This window comes from Sinocyclocheilus anshuiensis, unplaced genomic scaffold (assembly GCF_001515605.1).
Source record: "Sinocyclocheilus anshuiensis isolate Anshui unplaced genomic scaffold, SAMN03320099.WGS_v1.1 scaffold286, whole genome shotgun sequence".
In the NCBI taxonomy this organism is placed as follows: domain Eukaryota; kingdom Metazoa; phylum Chordata; class Actinopteri; order Cypriniformes; family Cyprinidae; genus Sinocyclocheilus; species Sinocyclocheilus anshuiensis.
This window is the reverse complement of record NW_015544135.1, coordinates 395,298-411,384: the sequence shown is the minus strand read 5'-3', so window position 1 is coordinate 411,384 and position 16,087 is coordinate 395,298. Positions and strand designations below refer to the sequence as shown.

At 37.6% G+C, this 16,087-nt stretch overlaps 1 protein-coding gene across 1 annotated transcript in view; it reads left to right on the top strand.

Moving 5' to 3' along the window:
• The window catches only part of ranbp10 (RAN binding protein 10), a 30,243-nt gene that overhangs the window by 8,841 nt on the left and 5,315 nt on the right, over positions 1-16,087 (top strand). Inside the window, exons 2-11 of the mRNA XM_016494633.1 lie at positions 1,474-1,585; positions 2,831-2,883; positions 6,352-6,425; positions 6,996-7,246; positions 7,404-7,516; positions 9,222-9,330; positions 11,792-11,940; positions 13,765-13,975; positions 14,141-14,351; positions 15,898-16,015. Of these exons, the coding sequence (XP_016350119.1) occupies positions 1,474-1,585; positions 2,831-2,883; positions 6,352-6,425; positions 6,996-7,246; positions 7,404-7,516; positions 9,222-9,330; positions 11,792-11,940; positions 13,765-13,975; positions 14,141-14,351; positions 15,898-16,015 (1,401 nt within the window). The remainder of the gene's footprint in view (positions 1-1,473; positions 1,586-2,830; positions 2,884-6,351; positions 6,426-6,995; positions 7,247-7,403; positions 7,517-9,221; positions 9,331-11,791; positions 11,941-13,764; positions 13,976-14,140; positions 14,352-15,897; positions 16,016-16,087) is intronic.

The window sequence follows — 16,087 nt, the reverse complement described above, 5'->3', positions numbered from 1 at the left end:
TCTTGTATGTTCATAATAATTAAGTATATTTATAATCCATTGCTAATCGATGTATTCTTTTTAAAGTAGCCTATAGAACATATTTTCTTCCTTATTCTATGACAAGAAGCCACATCAGATTACAAAAGGAAGCATTTGACTGGTGTTGAAACAAAAATATAACGTAGAAATAGGCAGAAAACGAAATATTCCTTCCTAGCAGCAAGTAATAATTCCAACAGCAGATCTATAAACAAGTATTATGCAGGACACTCACGTGCAGCCGTCTGTCTCTTCTGTTGACTTCTGGTACTGTGCTATAATATACACAAAGAATATCGGCCTTTTTTTTTACTCCCTAATATCGGTATCGGTATCGGCCCCAAAAAACCCATATCGGTCGGGCTCTACTTCTTACGTCCGTTTCGGAGAATCAGAGGACAAATATTTCAATCAATCGGTCAGGCATAGCACTGAAATGAGGCACCGAAATCTGTGTTCTGATTCGGTTCTAGTACATACCGTTTACATAGGTACCAGTGCCATACTGGGAAGTCGTGGCCTAATGGTTAGAGAGTCGGACTTGTAACCCAAAGGTTGCGGGTTCGAGTCTCGTACCGGAAGGGATTGTAGGTGGGGGGAGTGAATGTACAGCGCTCTCTCCCACCTTCAATACCACGACTGAGGTGCCCTTGAGCAAGGCACCGAACCCCCAACTGCTCCCCGGGCGCCACAGCAAAAAAATGGCTGCCCACTGCTCCGGGTGTGTGTTCACGGTGTGTGTGTGTTCACTGCTGTGTGTGTGCACTTTGGATGGGTTAAATGCAGAGCACTGATTCCAAGTATGGGTCACCATACTTGGCCACATTTCACGTCACATATTGGTAACCGGGTTTCGGTACCCAACCCTAATGTTAAAACGTTTTTTGTTTTCTTTTACTCTGAAGTAAGCACTGATTAATCATTTACATTAAGACTACAAAAGTCTCTTAAAAAGTAAACAGTCATATTGTTTTCATGTTGGGAATTTTTAAAGGTGTGGTATATAATTTCTGCCCTCTAACCACACTAAATGGAAATGCAAAAATTATTCCTTCCAAACTGGTTTCCCAAACACTCCTCATCTACAAACACACTGTAGACAGGCAGTGTGCTCACAAACAGGTAGTCCCACCACAAACCCGTGCCATTGGTTGAGCCGAAAGTTGACATGTCGGACCACTCAAATAAAGAGAGCAGAGATGACAGAGATGTCTCTTGGGTTTGGGTTCACCTGACCCCTATTGGACATTTTTCTTGTAGGTTGTTTACGTAAGCATTTAAAAACAGTTAGATGGAGCCTGTTGTCGTCAACCTTCATGACCTATCCTTAGCTGTGTATGTGCCCTCAAAAACTTCTCTGAACCTTGTTGTTATTTAGGTGGACAGTCATCTATACCAGAGGGTGTGTTTTGTCAGTGACTCATTTCCCTCAATGTTTCCTTCTTGCTTTAGGCCACGGAAAAAACCACAAGGATGCAGCGTCTGTACGGGCCACCCATCCTATCCCTGCCGCTTGTGGCATCTACTACTTTGAGGTGAAGATCGTAAGCAAAGGAAGGGATGGGTAAGTGCAAACAGCTTCTGGTTGGTGGCATTTCTGCACAGTGTTTTACTGAGATATGTGAATCATTTGTTGCGTCACTGGTAAAATTGGAAGACAAGAGGTGTCTGTTTTTTTAATCTGTTATACATATAGTGGGGCTCAAAATCCTGAGAGCACATTGAAAATCTTAGGACTTTGAAAAAAAAGGGAAAAAAAAAACAATGATAAAATTAATGAGTGATATTTCATATTCTGCACTGTTTCTAGATCACCTAGTAAATTTGTGACATTGGTCATGTGACTCCCTGTACAGATGTTTAGGTGTTCTTGATTTCACTGAAGTAAAAATCAAATCATGCTGGAAAACATGATCATGAAAGTTTTACACAAACTTGTGGAGTTCATGTAGCTTGAGTGCAGCTATCAATAAAGCAAAATGACAAACTGAAATGAATGTAAAGCATTCTCTCACAGTGTCAGAATGGTAATTGCTGTGAAACACTGACCTTGCGTAATGCTTGAGTCACTAGTTGGTAAGTATTTGTCATGCCTTCAGTTTGAAGATGTCATTGTCCAAAAATAAATGGAAAATTTTTCCACCCTTTCCTGTCACCACTTTGCAATATGATTACTAAATATATTCATGCTGTATCACTCATGTTCTACTAGGCCATCTAACTGCAACTTACAGGTCGTGCCTAAAACTGTTGAAAAGTGCCGAGTCATCCTTTAGTCACTGGTCTCAGCCTGTGAAACTCTCTCTCAGACGCACTTAGCACTTATAAAAAGTATCCCAAAATACCTTATACTCAGTTTAGTCACCAATTTAATTATTTCAGTTCAATTAATTTGAATTTTGTTAGGGTGCAGTCACGTTTACTTATTATTTGGTGAATTTTCATGGGCAAAATTTTGTGATGGTGAAAGATTTCCCCACACAGATTTCACAACAGGTTCAAGTTGGTCACATATTTACTGCATATTGACCAAAAGAATTAAATTTCTGCAAACTTTTGAGGGCTATTGTCAATAGTGTAAAGCACAGCTCACACAAAAGTCAGTTCTCATTGGTTTAAAAGTGACTTCTGTGTGAACTGTGCTTTATACATCGCAACACTATTGACGATAGACCCTGGACCCTTTTTTGCCCACAAAACTTTGCAGAAATCAAAAGCATAATGTATGGTTTAAATGCAGTTTCATTGTTTATCAGAGGCCTTATTTGTAGTAAAGCTAACATTTGTGCTCTCTCATTGGTGTTTGCAGGTACATGGGAATTGGACTGTCTGCTCAGGGGGTCAACATGAACAGACTGCCTGGTGAGTGTGTGTGTGTGTGTGTGTGTGTGTGTGTGTGTGTGTGTGTGTGTTTGTGCTTGTATTTACACTAAAGGGATGAGCTGTTCACCATGGGTCTGTGGGTGACTAAAGAGAGGGTGAGGTTCTGTAGCCCACAAAAAGGCAATTTAAAAAGTAGCTTTATTTGGTTACTTAAGTGTGTTTAAGTAAAAAATAAATGGTGTTTATAACCCATTTTAATTCTGCCAGAACATTGGAGAAAAAAAAAGTAGGGAGGCACTTGATTTCATCCATTGGGAATGATTGGATTGTGAAAAGTGGGCGTTACATGCCAGAATGGAGCCAGGCGATTGGAGAGAGCCAAAAAGGAAAGTTGTTTAGGAAGAAGAGCTTTGAAGATCAAAAGAGAAGTTATTACATTTTGATTAAAGATTATGAAGATTATGGCCATTCATGAAAAGGCCAACGCTGACTTTACGATTCACTTTTGGTTATAGTCTTGTAGCCTAAGACCATTTGTCTTCTGCTTTTTCCGTCTTACACTTTTTAATAGCTTTCTATCACATTAAGACTGTAATTCAGGCCGGGAACAGGCCTCAACATGTCCTGAAAAACACTAGCTGTGGGAATGACCTTGCAAATGCACAGACATCTCAGGGTTTTTCTTTCTGTGCACCTCATTCTCAGGAAATAACTTAGTGATGTGTTTTTTTTTTCTCATGAGTCCTCAAAGGAAAGGAGACCTAGATCTAATTATTGGTTTTCCTCAATGGATTTTACCTGGCATCCAGAATGTTCTGAGATCACAAAGCCTTGTCATAATTATTCATAGCTAAAAGCTAAAATTAATCAGAGAAAATCTTTTCATTCTCGCAGAGAATCCATTCACACACTAGAGGACGTCAAGCTGCTACTGGACCAGTTCATTTAAATGACTAAATGCAATGAAAAATTACAAAATAACCAAACATAATCCAGTTTGATTGCAAAAACCAAATGAAATGTTCTTGCATTATCATAATGAAGGATGTTAAATAGAAAATGTGACTGAATATTTTGACTATAGTATGTGGAGCACACTCCTATACACAATATTTGGAATTTGAAAAATGTTTGCTGCTTTATCCTATCAGTTTACTCACGTATGATTTGATAATGCAAAGTTAATCTGATTACATTTAAAAGTAATTTAATAGTAAGACATATTAAATTTAAATCAAAATTTGTTGCTAAATTAAACACTGAATTGAACAGGTGGTGTGAACACAAGTTTGACACTAATTAAGATTTAATATGTAAATAGACAATAATGAATTTAGTAACCTGTTTTGAATGATATTCAAATAGATTCAGAGTGTGAATCACATCTTACTGAAGAAACATAACATTCTGTATTAGCTCTCTCTTTTATCTGTAAAAAGTCAAGTATTTTCAGCAGACTTCAGTGTAACATGATCCTTCAGAAATCATTCAAATTTGCAGATTTTTTATTATTATCAATGTTGAAAACAGTAGTGCTGATTAATATTTTTTGTGGAACCGTCGTGCATTTTTTTCAAGATTCTTTGATAAAGAACAGCAATTTATTTGAAATAGAAATTGACCCCAAACTTAACGTTTATTAGATAAGAGCATAATAGAAAGGCCTGTATGCAGAAATAGAGAGAGCAGTTTTGGGCACAGTTGGGTTCATGTCACTCCCCTGTTACCTCTCTGACCAGTCAAGTGACTTTGTCGATCGCTTGTTAGCTTCTGTACTGTGCCTGAGGCCTTTGAAACGCTTCGGAGCAATCTAGCCAATTTGGCATGTGCGTGCTGACAACTTATGTGTTTATTGACCCCTGTGCTCTCTTCATGAACCACTCTTTGTCTCAGAGTGCTTTGGAATATAGTGGAATGTAGACAAACGCATGTAGAGTGGCCAATGTATTTTCTGGTGCGTTTAGTGCCTACAGCCAACAGCATGATATTCTTTCTCTGGTTGTAGGTGCTTCCTTGACTAGAGCTGGGATGCTGTAATATATGTTAAGTTCAGGTTGCTGAATTAGTGCTACAGTTTATGCTGGCAAATTCATGTTTCGTTTAGGTCTGATGTTATATTTTTGGTATTTTGTAATTGTGTGTTATAGAACAAAGCTGGTTTATTGGAAAGAATTAGATGTTAAAGTAATCTAATATAGTAAATAATAAGTAATACAATATATTCATATAATATAAATAATGTAATAAGTATAAATAATACAAATAAATATAATAATATTGTTAAAAAAATAAATGTAAACAATATTAATTGAACATTTTATCACATTTTATGTATGTTTTATTCATGTGTATATACACACACACACACACACACACATATATATATATATATAATATCTAAATATCATTATGTTAGTTTCTAATGTCTTTAATCTGTTTTTTCCTCTTTAGTTCACTTGCTTTTTGCAATTAACTATCCCATAATTCCAAAACAAAACACTTATATCAGTAGAAGTTACTGTAGTTTCTTATGAGAATGTATGGTGCATTGGCACATTGTATATTTGCATGTGTGGTATGTGTGCAATTTGAGTGTAATGGTTTTACGCGCACCGCTGACCTCCGTGTCTCTGAACCCATACTGGAGTGCTGCCCATTTCATTAGCATGAAGGGAACACTGAGCTCTGCTTTAGGAGTAATATCCCTGCCCACACTGCTCTGCAGATTAATCTAATACCACACTAATTTTTTCATTCGTTTTGCATCTGTTCAGTCTGTCATTCACAGAATGCACTTGTTTACTCCGTTTCACGTAGTGACTATAAATATAATTGCTTACGCAATACCATTTTTATCATGTACTAATCATGATTGCCTGCCAGCATTCAAGTTTTGAGTCAGATCGGCCCGATGCAGTGCTAGTTTCAGAACAGCCAAAAAGCCAACTTCTGCTCACCAGGACCATCATCAGGCATTACAGTCAGGACCTAAGTGTGTTTTTGCTGTGGTTCACCCTTATAATTTCCCAAAGTCCTGCTGCCTATCCTGCAAGGGTCCACCACTTATTCTTTTCTGCACAATTATGTGAATGGTGCTCATAATTTATGTAAGAAGCAGTATTTTATGATGCTGTAGACCAGATGGCATATCAAACGCTGCAGGCTTAGGATCGGCTTCGACTCATCCTGTGACTATCAGTACAGAGGCAGAAACAAGATTCCTTATTAGCAGGCGAAATCTGTGCCGTCCTAGTTCTCTACATAAGTGAAACACCATTTGTTGACATCCCATGCATATTTGATTATTACATACTTTGGCTAATTTGCTTATGCTCTCAGCTTTCAATAAGAGTGTAGTAGTGTCATTGCTGTCTAAAATAGTTTAGGATGTCAATACAGAATTCCACAGATTTCCCTCTAACATCACTGCAAGAAATGTAGCTTTTGAATCCAGGTAATTCCCATTTTAATTATTATATGTATTTCTCTCTCTCACCTCTCTCTCAGGTTGGGACAAGCACTCCTATGGTTACCATGGTGACGACGGACACTCCTTTTGCTCCTCAGGGACTGGCCAACCAGCAATTTGAATAAGTTTATGTTGGAAGTACTAAATTTACTAAAACTAAACAAATAAAAATAAAGCTGAATGAAAATATAAAAAAACTAATGACAAAAGTGCACAACAAAATTAAATAGACTAAAATTAACTCGACATAATATATACTAGTATATAGATAATACTAAAATGAATAAAGAAGACTGGGACCATTTTATTTGAAAATGTTTCAGGCTTTTGGATGTAACTTTATGCTTATATTGTCTCCTTGTCATGTTACTTTTTTCATGTCAAGACCTCCATCAGACCTGTATCTCTGTACTAGCTTGTACTTTTCTGCCCAACTTTGAATCTTTGTATTGCAGCAGTTCTCATGTTACGCTCCCCCTAGGATGAATTGCTTGTATTGTAGCATTCCTCATTTGTAAGTCACTTTGCGTCTGCTAAATGAATACCTTTAATGGTGGATCGATAACGTGTTGTAGGCTAGTCATGAGCTCAAATGAGGATTTCTGCTTCTGTGTGGAGCTTCAGTTAAGGCCTTGCCAGTTAAGGTGTGACTGAAGGATTGCCTGTTCTGTGAATTACTGAGGGAGCATGTGTAGACCTTCTGAACAGACTCTCAGCTCTCTCTTTTTGTCCCTGTCTCTCATTTCAGCCTAACCTGTACCCCACAGTAGGGCTACAGACTCCAGGGGAGATAGTAGATGCTAATTTTGGCCAACAGCCTTTTGTGTTTGACATTGAGGACTACATGAGCGAATGGAGGGCCAAGATCCACAGCATGATCGCCCGCTTCCCCATCGGAGAAAGACTGGGAGACTGGCAGGCGGTTCTGCAGAAGTGAGCATCCAGTCACCTTATAATAAATTCAGCAGTTGCAAAATTGATAGAAACATCTACTTCATGTTACGTTGCTAATCAGCCTTGTTATGTGGCTAATTTGTGATTCATAATGTTTTTTCACCTCATATGAACCTTTTTATGTTTATATCTGTAGTATGGTGTCCAGCTACCTAGTGCATCATGGATATTGTGCCACAGCAATGACCTTTGCCAGAGCCACAGAGACCATGATCCAAGAGGACCAAACCTCAATAAAAAACAGACAGAGTGAGTACAAAGTCAACTAGTTTAGCTACAAATAAATGGAAATGAATAAATGGATAATTATGTGTGATTTGAATATGTGGCAGAATTAATAAGTTAAACAGATCTTCTCATGTCGTTTGTGGTTTGGTAATAGGAAAATATAACCGTTATGAGGAACTTAACGCTTTACGGAATAAGCAAAACCATTGCTTTTTTTGGATGATTGGTTATGAATATTTGATCAATTTCTCAGTTAGAGTTATAGTAAAGCATCTTTGATTTAAGATGTAATGAACACACTGCATATTTAATGTTACCATAATTAGTTATCTGGCACTGGCCAAAACTGAGTGAATTTAATAAATCTTGTTGAAAGCAGCTTTTCATGAGATTATGAGATGAATTAAATGTTATGTGTGATTTTGCTCACAAAGAAAGGCAGAGTCTATAGGAGTATACTTTAATGCTGAAAGTTGGTATTATCATGAGTAATCAAATTTTCTGTGATCTTCTCAGATAAAAGAGCTCAATGTACAATAAAAGTATGATGTAGCTTTGAACACTTAAAACGTCTCCTTTGCAAAAAGAATATGTACTGAAACTAAGCTTCAAAAATGACTCCCTCGGATTTCAATCCTAATCCTTTCAGGTAATATGTAGAAAGTATTGATTATAAAGGCCTAATTCCTAAACAAAATAAGTAGAACAAAAAAAGTGTAAACTGTTCAACTAACCTTGTGCTTTTTCTGGTGTGTGTAGCACCTACACTCTGCATATCTTACCTGAATGATACCAATAATAGAAATTAAATGCTTTATTTATTTATTTATTATAATAGGGTGACCATACGTCCTCCATTTCCCTGACATGTTCAGGAATTCTAAATTGGCTAAAATGTCCAGGATTTGGCTTTGTTTTCCTATTGCCGTGCTCTCTATGGTCCTCAAAAAAAACATGGTGCTCATGCATGTGCGAGACGGTGAAATAGCAGCGCATTCAAAGTTGTGCATATAACGTTGCATTGTTTTAACCGTTCTCTGTACACTGTAAAAAATCAAAAGTTGAGAAATCTTCAAAGTTTAAGGCAACCAGCTTCAGGAATTGAGAAAAATCTAAAATCTCCTGAAGCTGGTTGTCTTAAACTTTGAAGTTTTCTCAACTTTTGATTTTTTACAGTGTATATCCCCCTTTCGTGCAGCCACGATTGGTTGAATATGTACACATGTCTGCACGCTATAGGCCAAACAGTTATTACTTTCAGCAGATATCCAAACAAAAGTAACACAAAAAAAAGGATGTTAGGGTCACCCTATTTTAAAAGACCCTGTTCTTAACTGTCAAGAGCTGCATATTTCACTATACGTTATTATTATGCCAACCTGTCACAATGTGATTCAAGCTTTGCAAAGAGGCTGTTAAAGATAAATGGAGCATTTAAAAACTATATTGGCAACAAACCCTTGCATTTAAGCGTCATTTATCATTTCACCTGTGAAGAGGGCATTTACATAGAAGTCTCAAGAGCATAAGAGTAATAAAACACCTGTTTAAAAGGGTCAGAGACAAGGAAAATTATCATAAAACTAAATTATGAATGCTCAAAACACTTTACTAACATTGTAAGTGGACCTTAGGGAGAACTATTGAGTGATAAAAAATGTATGATATGACCACTTTAACAAAACAAGAGCAAAACACACTAGTGGTTTCTTCTTTATGCTTGCAGGAATACAGAAGCTGGTATTGGCAGGACGTGTTGGAGAAGCCATTGATGCAACACAGCAGTTGTACCCCGGACTCCTAGACCATGACCCCAATTTACTCTTCATGTTGAAGTGAGTACTGTATGTCTACCAGCCTCTGAGAACCATGTGTGTGTCTTTTTGTTTGGAATGGATCAAGAGGAATTGCTTAAATCCTGAAACAAGGTAAAAAATGTGCTCTCTTTTCTGGGGATCAGTAGAGCTCAGTTGTATTTGAACTTCCAAAGTTTTTTGGAGTTTCATAGTGCAAACGTACTCAGAAAACATGTAGCCTGAAATTAGGGCAGTCTTTAACTCTGTGTTGTACATAATGAAGGTTTCTAAAGTGCCCTATGGTCATTCTGACGCATTTTTGTTACTTGCCTTTATAGAAAAAAAACACACAGGGTGAAAAGAGGGTCATGGTTGCTTTGGACTGAGCTGCTTCTGATATGATTAGTCATACTATTGCTTAAGGTTGAATATGAACTGCCTTTGAACTAACTTTTTAGTAACGCTTACAAGTCATACATCAGCAACAGCAATTGAATTGTGGATGTTTTTTATAATATTCAGGCTATGCTTCCAAATATTTATCTTGCTGAGAGGTTTTTGTGGGAACAATGACTTATGACTTTTAAATTGCATGCAATTAGAAGATCCACCTACTAAAATAAGTGGATGCAAAGAATAACTGAAGTTAACAAAATGGAAAGGTTTGCATAATTGCTTTCACTTAAAAAATAAAAGTTATCGAGAGTTAATGGGGAATGGTAAGTTTTGGTTTTGGCTGGCATTCTAACATTCAAAAAAAAAATTCAATGTATTCAAAAAAAGCAATGTATCACAGTTTCTACAAAAATATGAAGCAGCAGCTGTTTTCAACATTGATATTAATAGGAAATGTTTATTTTACAGCAGAATAAAATGATTCAAAATTATTTCTGATGGATCATGTGACACTGAAGACTGTAGTAATGGCTGCTGAAAATTCAGCTTTGCCATCACAGGAATAAATTACATTTTAAAATATAAAAGTTAAAACATTTTCATTTGTAAAAATATTTTACAATATCACTTGTTTATACTGTATTTTTATGAAATAAATTAAGCCTTGGTGATCATAAGAGACTTCTTTAAAAAAAAACATCTTCTTTTTTTTAATCTTACCAACCCCCAATTTCTGAACAGCAATATATGTAAAAAATCTCTGTTATTGGACAAACCAGTAAAGCATTATGAATTATTCCTCGTGTTGAGTGATTTCCGGCAACTATGTTCTTTGTTAGTCTTCTGGTCTTAGGCCCTGCGTGAACCTCATCAATAACACATGCTTTTACACCAAGAATGGGCACAGTTTAGGTAATAATTGAATGAAATATTATTTAAGCATAAATTGTATTAATGCTTAAATCGTTAGAAATCAGTTTTGGGGCTCAAGTTAAAGTTTTTGATATTTTTCATATGTAATTTTAGAATACACAATACTAAGCAGTTCTGATTTTTTATTTTAATTTTTCCTCCAGGTGTGGCTTTCACAGATCTCCCAGTAAGTAAAGCACACAGACCTCAAACAGTGTAATCTAAAACTCAAATTATTAAAAATAGATTTTTAATTCTGTTATTGGACAAACCAGTAAAGCATTATGAATTATTCCTCGTGTTGAGTGATTTCCGGCAACTATGTTCTTTGTTAGTCTTCTGGTCTTAGGCCTAAAGGGATAGTTCACCCAAAAATGAAAATGCTGTCATCATTTACTCATCCTCAAGTTGTTCCAAACCTGTATGAGTTTGTTTCTTCTGCTGAACACAAAAGATATTTAGAAAAATGTGTGTAACCAAACAGTTGATGGTCCTCATTGTCTCCCATAGTATTTTTTTCCATACTATGGCTTATCAGCTGTTTGGTTACCCGTATTCCTCTAAATATCTTCTTTTATGCGAATAAACACCCTCAGAATGTTCATTTTTGTGTGAACTATACCTTTAATAATTCTTTGTCATGCATTGAAAGCATGATATCGCTGATCTTTAGTCCTCAAGCAAACTGCATTAAGACAATAAGTGTAAGCACTACAGAGCAATAAACCCTGTTCTCAACATGTTACTGGCGTTTATTGGGCATTTGCTGCCTCTGTGTAATGTTGAACTTCTCTTTGGGAACAATTGCTGTTATGTTTGCTTGGCTGGAATTTCGTTTCGACAAAGATAAAACTGATTTTTTATATAAAGCCTCACATGGAGGTGCATGCATGCTATTATTTAATTGCACTGTTGGATGCCATCAGATGTCAGATGCTGCTGTGGGAATAGTGCCAGGATGTGTGGGAAGGAAGCAGTGAGAGCTGACTCCTCTCTCTCTCTGTGATGGATAACAGTTGAATGACAAGCAGACAGTTTAATGGATTGCTGAGCCGACAGTGTCAGTCAGTAGGCATAATGGATAACAGAAACCTGGTTGACAGACATTTGAATTGATTGGCAGGTCTGAAGTGAGTGTATTTGTGTGTGAGATCTCACTGGTATAAAAGTGATTTTTGCTGCTCTCCCTTAGGTGTCGGCAGTTTGTGGAGATGGTGAATGGAACAGATAGTGAGGTACGGTGCTTTAGTGCCCGCTCTCCTAAATCACAGGACAGCTATCCTGGCTCCCCCAACCTGAGCCCGCGGCACGGAGCCACCAACGCTCACTTGCACAACACAGGTGACAGACACACCTCTCTCTCTCTCTCTCTCTCTCTCTCTCTCTCTCTCTCTCCCTCTCTCTCTCTGTGATGGATAACAGTTGAATGACAAGCAGACAGTTTAATGGATTGCTGAGCCGACAGTGTCAGTCAGTAGGCATAATGGATAACAGAAACCTGGTTGACAGACATTTGAATTGATTGGCAGGTCTGAAGTGAGTGTATTTGTGTGTGAGATCTCACTGGTATAAAAGTGATTTTTGCTGCTCTCCCTTAGGTGTCGGCAGTTTGTGGAGATGGTGAATGGAACAGATAGTGAGGTACGGTGCTTTAGTGCCCGCTCTCCTAAATCACAGGACAGCTATCCTGGCTCCCCCAACCTGAGCCCGCGGCACGGAGCCACCAACGCTCACTTGCACAACACAGGTGACAGACACACTCCACACTAACATCTTCAGTGTTACTTAAAAGTTAAGCACTTTGTGTTTTAATGTATTTGGTTGAATCATAAAAATCCCTAGTTTCATCTGATAATCAAAGTATTTTGCATAAGGGAAACAAATTGAAATTGTGACATTATTTGCATGACATTTAAATCAATTTTCTTTCCTAAATGCTTATTAACATAATTCTCAAAAAAAATCATGAATAAATTATCATTAATAAAAACATCTATTACATCAATACAGCAATTCAGTCCAACAAATACCATGTTGTGTATTTCCAATTGCACGTTATACATTTTCTTAATTATTGATCTAAATTAATTCATGCTTATTAAGATTTATTAAGTTTTTTCACATTACAGTAATGAGAAGGACTTTTTTTGCATTATATTTATATGAAAATAATGTTACAGTGCAAACATTTGTAATGCTTCTAACTTAGGCTTCATTTTTTTGTGAAATGCTTTTGGTAACACTTTATTTTAAGATTCAATTCTCACTATTAACTAGTTGCTTATTAATACGCATATTACTAGCATATTAGCTGTTTATTAGTACTTATTAGGCACATATTAATGCCTTATTCTGCATGACCATGTTCTAGATCCCCTACCTAAACTTAACAACTGCCTTATTAATTATTAATAAGCAGCAAATTAGGAGTTTATTGAGGGAAAACACTTAGTTAATAGCGAATGTGTTCCCTAATCTAAAGTGTTTGCATATTATTATTATTAGTAGTAGTAGTAGTAGTAGTAGTAGTTTTTATTTAATTTGAGGTCACATATGACCTTGATATTTATTAATGTCTACAGTGTTTCTGTTAAATTGTCTTGAACAGGCCCACACAGAATTTGTATACCTTTTTTTTCTCCAAAAAGTATAGGGTAGAAATCTATGCAATTAGAAGCAGTCAGTCATTGATTCATTCCTTTTTGTTAGCATTATTACAATCAATTTATTAAATGTATTTCAACAAATAACACCATGATGTGTATTTACACTTGCACTCTATACATCTTTTTAATTACAAATCTAATTGAATTCATATTTATTCATTTATTTCTTAGCTGAGCTAACTAATCTAATAGGTAGCTGAAAGCATTAATCAAATTAGCCCAAATATTTATTAAACCAAGATGCAAGGGTTGAAGGATGTATAGACCTTTGTGAAGAACAGATGTTCAAATTCAGAATTCCGTGGGCTTAGATTCTGTGTGGGTCTGATCATGAGTAACATGCTTCATAAAAGATGTGGAGCAGATGGTTTCTTGAATCACTTGTTTCACCTGTACTGCAGTTGGCTGGATTATGTAACTTACAATTGAAGTGATGCCCTTTCATTCATATTGTTTCTCAAGATAGTTCTCATTATTTCTTTCTCTCCTCATGACTCAGGAGCAGACAGTCCCACATGCAGTAACGGGGTCACCCCTACTAACAAAAATAAGAGCCACAACAAATACACAGGCGTAAGCTCTGCCTCCTCCTCTCCATCCTCCTCTCCTTCCTCCGTCAATTACTCCGAGTCCAACTCTACCGACTCCACCAAGTCCCAGCCTCACAGTGCCACCAGCAACCAGGAGACTAGGTCTGTGTTGTTGTTTGGGTTAGTAATTGGCTTTTCGTCTTTGAACCAGACAGAAAAACAGAATATGTGGTCCTATGCAAGCAAGGCCAAGCATATAAAATTGATCTTGCTCACAAATGTTGTGTGCTTACATTCTCGAGAGCCCAGCTCTGCTGTTGACTGTGTATTTTTGTGTGTTGACAGTGATAGTGAGATGGAAATCGAGGCAGAACATTACAGCAATGGCGTGACAGAAAGCTCAACCCGCATTATGAATGGCACATACAAACACCAGGAAATCCTGCAGGCGGATGACAACAGTGTTGGCAATGGAGTAGCAGGTACAGGACATGCTCGCACACCACATATGCAGGACTTTCAACGTCGTACGCAACAGGCTGTGAGAATGCCTTTTTAAAATTTGTCTCCTCGTTTCTCATTCATTCTTCACTCTGAAGTGACTAGTTCTTTCTCTGCTTTCTCTGTCCTTCTCTCCCTTGAGAGCTGCTAAATTGAGCTTCTCTATAATTCAGCCCATTAAATGTTTTTCTCCAAGGTTACAAAGAGAGAGAGTGATCTTTTGTAGTTGCAAAGTTTTTGTAGAGTGTGTAGTTTTTTTTATAGCACCCAGTGCTCAGTGTTTTTTTTTTTTGTAATACTTTACAAAGTATTACTTTACAATACTTTGATTATAATGACTTATACTGTCTTTTTACGCGTTGCGTTGCATCGCGCCGCGTAAACATAAAACCATGTCTGCATTTGTGATCGGAGAAATGACAAACAACAAGCGCTACTCTACACTGCTCAAACTCGCATTTGAATCGTCAGTGGCAAATTCTTTAAATATAAAAACGTACTTACAGTCTGTGAGTCAGAACAGCCGGCATTGTAGTCTACTCTCCCAGGATCAGGAAACAGTCCTCCATAAAATGTGCTGCACACATCTGAATATTTGGGTTGTACTTTTCTGTAACAGTGTTGTAAATACAACTTAACCACTGATTTCTAGTCGTGTCCTCTTTTGGAAGACCAAACAAAGTAGTTTCGCTTTCACAACGAAACACAGCATCACACACGGCGGGCTAGAGTGAGCGGCAGCAGGAGGCCTAGAGTGAGGAACAGCCGGCAGGTTAGAGTGAGCGGAGGCCAGCTTGAGTGAGCGGAGGCGGGCGGAGGCGGGCGGGCTTGCGGCAACCACATGTGATGACCGCTGCGTCCACGGTGAAAGCCGATCTGGCGATCCACAGCGCGAAGTTGATGTATTTCCTCAGCGACCAGCACGGATCAGCTCCAGGCATGATGAAGCAGATATCGTCCTCTTTTGGAAGGCCAAATAAAGTAGTTTCGCTTTCACAATGAAACACAGCGCCTTCACGACATGGCGGCGGTGGCAACAATACTACAGCGAGAATAAAAGTAATGCCTTATTTCTTTGCGTGAACATTTGGGCGGCGTTATTCAAATATTCCCACATCGTGACGTAGACATGTGGGGGCGTGTTAGAACGAGCCGTTTTAGGAGGGCGTGGTTGACTCTTAACTTTTATAAAGAATATCTCTTTGGATTTGAGACTTTAGTCTTTGCAACTTTACAGATCTTCTTTATGCACCAAGAGCTTGTAACACTCCAAAGAGAAAGGAAAAATTGAAATCATATGACCCCTTTAAGAGACTTCTTTCTAAAACATCTTAAACATTTGTATTATATTATATTACAATATTTGCATTTCCAATAGTTCCACTCACTTATTAAACAGCCTCAGATTAATAAAATAATTTAGGTGAGATTTCCCAGCAGTATTATATTGAAGCAATTTAACCACAATAGCTATGTGTACCATGCAATTAGAGTTGCAAACATGTCTGCTTTTGTGGTTTCATTGCAATTTATCTGCTCCTCTAGATGACAGCTGCAGTTTGTTTGTTTGTTTGTTTGTTTGTGTGTGTGTGTGTGTGTGTGTTCAGGATGCATTCAGTCTGCTGGCATACTCAGACCCCTGGAACTGCCCCGTGGGCCAGCAGTTGGACCCCATGCAAAGAGAGGCGATCTGCTCCGCTCTCAACAGTGCTATTCTGGGTAAGGCTGCTTGGCTGGCTGAGATCATACACTACTAAGTTCTGTGAACATGATCGCTTATGTAGGCTTTTT